At 15.9% G+C, this 6,000-nt stretch overlaps 2 protein-coding genes across 2 annotated transcripts, besides 17 other annotated features; both read left to right on the forward strand. All coding sequences in view use genetic code 6, as the record gives it.

Moving 5' to 3' along the window:
- Window positions 1-32: part of a microsatellite that runs on past the window's edge.
- Window positions 1-48: part of a microsatellite that runs on past the window's edge.
- On the forward strand, window positions 34-285 carry IMG5_205610 (hypothetical protein; the record flags this gene model as incomplete). The annotated part of the gene is made up of 1 exon (XM_004023744.1): window positions 34-285. The coding sequence occupies one exon, from the start codon at window positions 34-36 to the stop codon at window positions 283-285; it is 252 nt and encodes an 83-aa protein (XP_004023793.1).
- A 70-nt stretch (window positions 286-355) lies between these two features.
- Window positions 356-1,600, forward strand: IMG5_205620 (leishmanolysin family protein, putative; the record flags this gene model as incomplete). Its single annotated transcript, XM_004023745.1, has 1 exon — window positions 356-1,600. One exon carries the CDS (start codon window positions 356-358, stop codon window positions 1,598-1,600), a length of 1,245 nt encoding a protein of 414 aa, XP_004023794.1.
- Window positions 1,601-1,825: 225 nt separating this feature from the next.
- Window positions 1,826-1,890: a microsatellite.
- Window positions 1,828-1,889: a microsatellite.
- Window positions 1,837-1,895: a microsatellite.
- Window positions 1,896-1,942: 47 nt separating this feature from the next.
- Window positions 1,943-1,993: a microsatellite.
- Window positions 1,943-2,016: a microsatellite.
- Window positions 1,944-2,015: a microsatellite.
- Window positions 2,017-3,447: 1,431 nt separating the features above from the next.
- Window positions 3,448-3,488: a microsatellite.
- Window positions 3,451-3,546: a microsatellite.
- Window positions 3,454-3,512: a microsatellite.
- A 39-nt stretch (window positions 3,547-3,585) lies between the features above and the next one.
- Window positions 3,586-3,655: a microsatellite.
- Window positions 3,592-3,655: a microsatellite.
- Window positions 3,656-4,595: 940 nt separating this feature from the next.
- Window positions 4,596-4,654: a microsatellite.
- Window positions 4,598-4,652: a microsatellite.
- Window positions 4,609-4,662: a microsatellite.
- A 458-nt stretch (window positions 4,663-5,120) lies between these two features.
- Window positions 5,121-5,211: a microsatellite.
- Window positions 5,212-6,000: the final 789 nt, after the last annotated feature.

A 6,000-nucleotide genomic window follows, 5' to 3' on the forward strand; every position in this document is an offset into this window, starting at 1 on the left:
TAAAAAAAAATACAAAATATTAAAAAATAATAAATGAAAATACTTATAATAACCCTATTATTAATAACCTGCATTTTAAGTCTAAAAGTCCTTAAGCATAAATGTTAGCACGATAAAATTAGAAAAAACTAGAAATACGAATCAATCCCCCCTGATTAGGAATCTTTAGATATCCGTAATTTACAAAATTTATAACCCCGTAATATGATAATTAGCTACGATATGAGTTTTTACAAAACATTAGCTTCTAATGAAAAAATATAAAATGTTAACTTCTACTGTTGAGAAAGCTATATAATTAGCAATTGACTATTTTTCTCGTTTAATAAAAATAATCCCGAAATCTGAACCAAATATGAGATATAAATAAAGTAGTCCCAAATGTGGTGAAGTAACTGTTCCTTAAAATGATAAAATTTAAGGAAAAAACTCTGATTTACATATATATGTATCATATACAAATGATGAAGATGATGATTATATAGCCATAGCTAGTTGGTGTTAATTTGTTGATGGTCTAGGACCTACTCATGGTGAAGTTAACTTCAATTTAAATTTTATGGGAAAAAAAAATATTAATGATCCTATAGAATTTGAAGATTTAATGGAATTACTTATCCATGAAATTACTCATATTTTAGGTTTTAGTAATTCAGATATACCTAAATGGATAACTCATAATAAAACTCCTCATATTGAACCTACTATTAAATAATCTATAAGGGGAGTTGAACATTTACTAATTAAAACTCCTAATGTTTTGGAGTTTGCTCGTCAATATTTTGGATGTCCTACTTTACTTGGTATGCCTTTAGATTATTCAGATGACTATTAATCTTCAGATTCTCATTGGAAAAGCACAGACATACATAACGAATACATGAATACATTTACATCAATTACTTAGGCTTATTTTAGTGGTTTTACAGCTAATCTTTTAAGGGACACTGGCTTCTATTTTCAAATCAACGCCTCTATGGAAGAAAAAACATTCTATGGAAAAGGAGCAGGATGTGAACACATTTTAGGTAAATGTAAATCATCAGGAAGAGAATATTGTGATCCTAAAACTGACTAGGATTTATGTGATTATTACCATCATGGATCTTCTATTTGTAAAGTTGGATATTAAAATGATGCTGATTGTAATACTTTAAATGCTTTCGCGAATGCAAGATGCTGGGATACTAAAAGTAATTTAAACACAGTAAGAGCTTAAGAAAATTAAAGTGTTAAATTTGGGACTGATTCGAGATGTTTTAACGCGGATTTATGGAATTAAAATAAAGGCAAAAGTCAAATCAAAAAAAAATCAGGTTATTGTTATAAATATGAATGTAGTTCTAATGGATAATAAGTAAATATTTGGGTCGGATAAACTAAAATTATTTGTAAGAAAAATTAGGAAATTTTAAATGTTAAGGGATATAGTGGACAAATATAATGCCCTGAAAATATATAAGATTTTTGTGTGTTTAAAAAAATGTGTCCAAATTTCTGTAGTGCAAATGGATATTGCTTAAATAGTAATTGTTATTGTGCTAAAGGATTTTCTGGAATAGATTGCAATACTAAATTACCTACTTTAAATAAATTATGATAATTCTATTATTTTTTATTAAAAAAAATATTTTCTAATTAATTATTAATTATTATATAAAATATAAAAAATATAATTATTATTATCGTAAAATAAAAAAATATGAAAAAATTACAATAAACAAAAAATGGTAAAAAGTATAAAAGCATATTATATATTATTTGCAAATGTAAATAAAAAAAAATTATATATATTTTTTTTTTAAAAAAAAATTAAATTAAAATTAAAAATAAAATAAAAAATTAATACAAATGAAAAAAAATAAAAGAAAAAATCAATATAAATAAAAATATAAATATATATATACAAATATATACAAATAAATGTAATAAAAAATAATAATTATATATTTATATATTTATATATTTATATATTTATATATATTATATTTATTATAATCATGATTTATATATATTTTTGAATATAAATTAAAATTAATTAATTATTATATTTTACATTTATATAATAAATTGTGACTTATTACACTTATATTAAAAGTAATTAATAAAATAATATTTAATCATATAATATATTTAAATATATTTTCTTAGTTATATAATACGAATAAAAAAATATAAACTAAATATAAATAAATTTAATATAAATTATTTTATTTAACTTTATTTTTTTTAAATTTGTTCATTTTCAATTAATTATATATTAAAATGTATATTTTGAAACTTTATATTTTATATTAATCTTTTTATTATATTTTTTTTAATTATAAAATTAATATTATTTAAAATATATTTATTTTAACAATAATTACAAAATATAAAAAATTTTAATTATTTATTTTATATAATTAATTATATATATTATTATGTAAATAAAATTTAAAAATATTTCAAATAGAATTATTATTAAATTTTTGCATAAATAAATAATATTACATAATTAAATAATTAATTTTATAAAAAAATTATTTATTAATATATATATATGTTTTATAAAAGTACTATAATATTTTAAATAAAAATTAAAAAGCTTATATATTTATCAAAAAAACTATTCAAACTTTTCAATATAATTCTCTTTTAAGTAAAAGAAGCAATTAAATAATTAGTCCAGTTAAAAATATAATTAAAAACTAAAGCAAAAACTTAAAGAAAAAAAAATATATATAAAATTATTTTATTATAAACATCAAAAATCTTATTATATTATTATAATTGGATTGAAAAAATGACGAAAATAAAAAATTGATAAAAATGTTTTTTAAAATTATTATTTTATAAAATATTTTATGGATATCCTATTTTATAATGAAAAAATAAAAGAAAGAAATATTTAATTTGAATTATACGGAGAATAGTGAGATGTAATATCTTATAAATGTAAAAAAATTATAAAAAAAACATTTTATATTGTATATTATATAAAATAAGGAAATGATTTTATAAAGAAATATATTGAAAAATTTAGGATAATGTGGAAATGTTAAAAATCATCAGAAATCGATTAATTAAAATTGTTGTAATTATATATAATTTATTATAAATTAAAAAATATTTTTATTAAATTACATAAAATATAGACTAATATTCAAGTTTTGATTATGAATATTAATTATAAGTAAAATAATATTAATTTTATATTAATAAAATAAAGTTTTATATTTATATATACATATATATTTACTTTAAATTGATTATTTTTTGTTATGTTATATTTTTTAAATATAAATATATGTATTTTAAAATAATAATATTTTTATAAATGAAAATATTATATTTTTGAAATAAATATTAATAAAAAATTGTATTTTCATAAAATTATCTTAAAATTTTTAAAAATAAAAATTAAAAAATATATTAAATATCTAAAATTAATATTTATTTTATTTATTTTATATATATATATATATTTTTAATATAAATATAAATATAAATATATATTATATATATAAATAATTATAGATTTATAAATATAATATATATTTATATTTTTATTTTAATAGACATTATTATTTTATATATATTTATTAAATATATTTTTTTAATAAAAAATATAAATTTTATTTATTTAAATAAAATATAATTTTTATATTATTTATATTCTAAATAATAAACTTTTTATTTAAATAAATTATGTTATATATATTTATTATCATTTAGTGATATATATCTTTTACCATACTTCGTTTTGCATTTGGTAATTCTTCTAAAGTATTACAACTAATTTTAAAAGATTTACCATTTTTGCATTATGAAGCTCCATAGTTATAAAAATTAACACTAATTTTCATATATTTTTTTCTAATTTACCTTAATTAAAGTTTACAAAGCCATGACTAGGTCCTATACTATTCAGAAATTTAAAACATTATCTTAAACTAATTAATTATTATATGAATCCTATATATAAGATACATATCTATGAAAATCAGATTATTTTCCTCTAGTTCTGTCTCTATTAATGTATCATGATTCTCCAAAATTTTAATTCTTTTATTTCAAATCTCATATTTCAGATTTCGGGATAATTTTTATTAAATGAGAATAATATTCAATCACTAACTATAAAGCTTTATCTCAGGCAGCAATTAGAATTTATTCTAAGGATTATAAGGCAACCTACGGGGATATCTAAATATTCTTAATAAGAGGGGGAGGAAGGATTGGGTTTATATATGTTGATTTATTTTATTTTATCGTTTTCATATATTTGACTAAATACTTATAAAACAAAAATAAAATTATTAATAATAGGGCGGGTTATTATTAATTCTTTGTAGATTTATTTTATTTATTATTAATATTATTTTGTTATATTTATTATGTGCTTTTATTTTATGATATTTATTTTTTTGATAATTAATATTATTTATCAAACAAATGTATATTTTTATTTTATGATTATTTGTTATTTAATAAAAATCTAATATATTTTAAATAAATATATTATATTATATAGCAAATTTATTATTTATTAATAAAATAAATAAAATGTAAATAATATAGATTAATATAATTTGAATAAATCTTATTATTTGATAAAATATGATAATTATATAATAAAAATAATTTATAATTATTATTAATACAAAATAAATTTTAATTTATAATGAAATTTGTATTCAAATAAAAAAAATTAATTTTTTTTCCTTTATCATTTAGTTTTTTAAAAATTTAGTCATTTAAAAAAATCATATTTAAAAATTTTTAATTTATATTAATTTAGTATAAATTAAAAATAATAAGATATATAATTAAAATTTTCCCCTTTATAATAAAAAATAATGAATTAATGATTTTTTTGTTAATTACAACAAGTAATAAAATATTATTTTTATTTTTATATGAAAATAACAAAAATATTTTGAATAAATATTTTTTAAAATTAAAATTGTATTAGCTTTATTTATAAATTGATTTAAAAAAAAAAATAAGAATTATGTTTTAGATTTGATTATAAGTTAAATTATAAATTAATTTTATATAAAACAATATTTTTTAAAAAATTACTTTTATTATTTATATTATATATTAAAATATAAATTTACATTAAAAAAAAATATTTTATATATTTAATATAATAAATTTAATATTATTTATATATTCATTTAATCAATATTAATTTTACTTAATATTTATATATATATTAAATTTCACTACATTTAAATGTCTTTATGTCTTTTAAATAATTTTTTTTTAATATCTTAATTTTAAATAAATAATACATTTTATTAATATTTATCTATTTATTTACATTATTAATATATAAAATAAATTGTTATAAAATTATTTTTTTTAAAATGATGATGTGTTAAAACATATACAATTTTAATTAATATTTATATATTATTAATTAAAAAAATAAACTCTTTAAGTACTTTAAAAATTTTGATTTAGAAAAAATATTAATCAAAATAAATAATATAAATCAAATTAATAAAAAAAGTTAATTAAAAAATGTAAAAACTTACAATAATCCTATTAATTAATAACCTTTGCTTTTGGTCTAAAAGTCCTCGAACACAAATGTGGCCATGATAAATTTAGAGAAAACTATAAATATGAATCAATCCACCCACCAGATACTGTTGAAGAATCTTCAGATATTCGTAATTTATAAGTTAAATAAGCTCGTAATATGATAATTACCTACAATATGGATTATTTCAAACCTTTAGCTACTTCTGCTTTGAAAGATAAGCTAATTTAAATAACCTATAACTGCTAGAAAGCTATAAATTTGGCAACTCAATATTTTTCTCGTTTAATAAAAATAGTAACAAAAAAGAAACAGATATGAGATATAAATACAGTAATAAATAATGTGGATTAGTTACAATTCCTATTATAGACAAAACTTAGGGAAAAATTCTGATTTACATTTATATATATCATATACAGTTGAACCAGGTAATAATACTTTAGCTCATGCTTCTTGGTGTT

The sequence above is a fragment of the Ichthyophthirius multifiliis genome (assembly GCF_000220395.1).
Source record: "Ichthyophthirius multifiliis unplaced genomic scaffold scaff_1120509251444, whole genome shotgun sequence".
NCBI classification, from domain to species: domain Eukaryota; phylum Ciliophora; class Oligohymenophorea; order Hymenostomatida; genus Ichthyophthirius; species Ichthyophthirius multifiliis.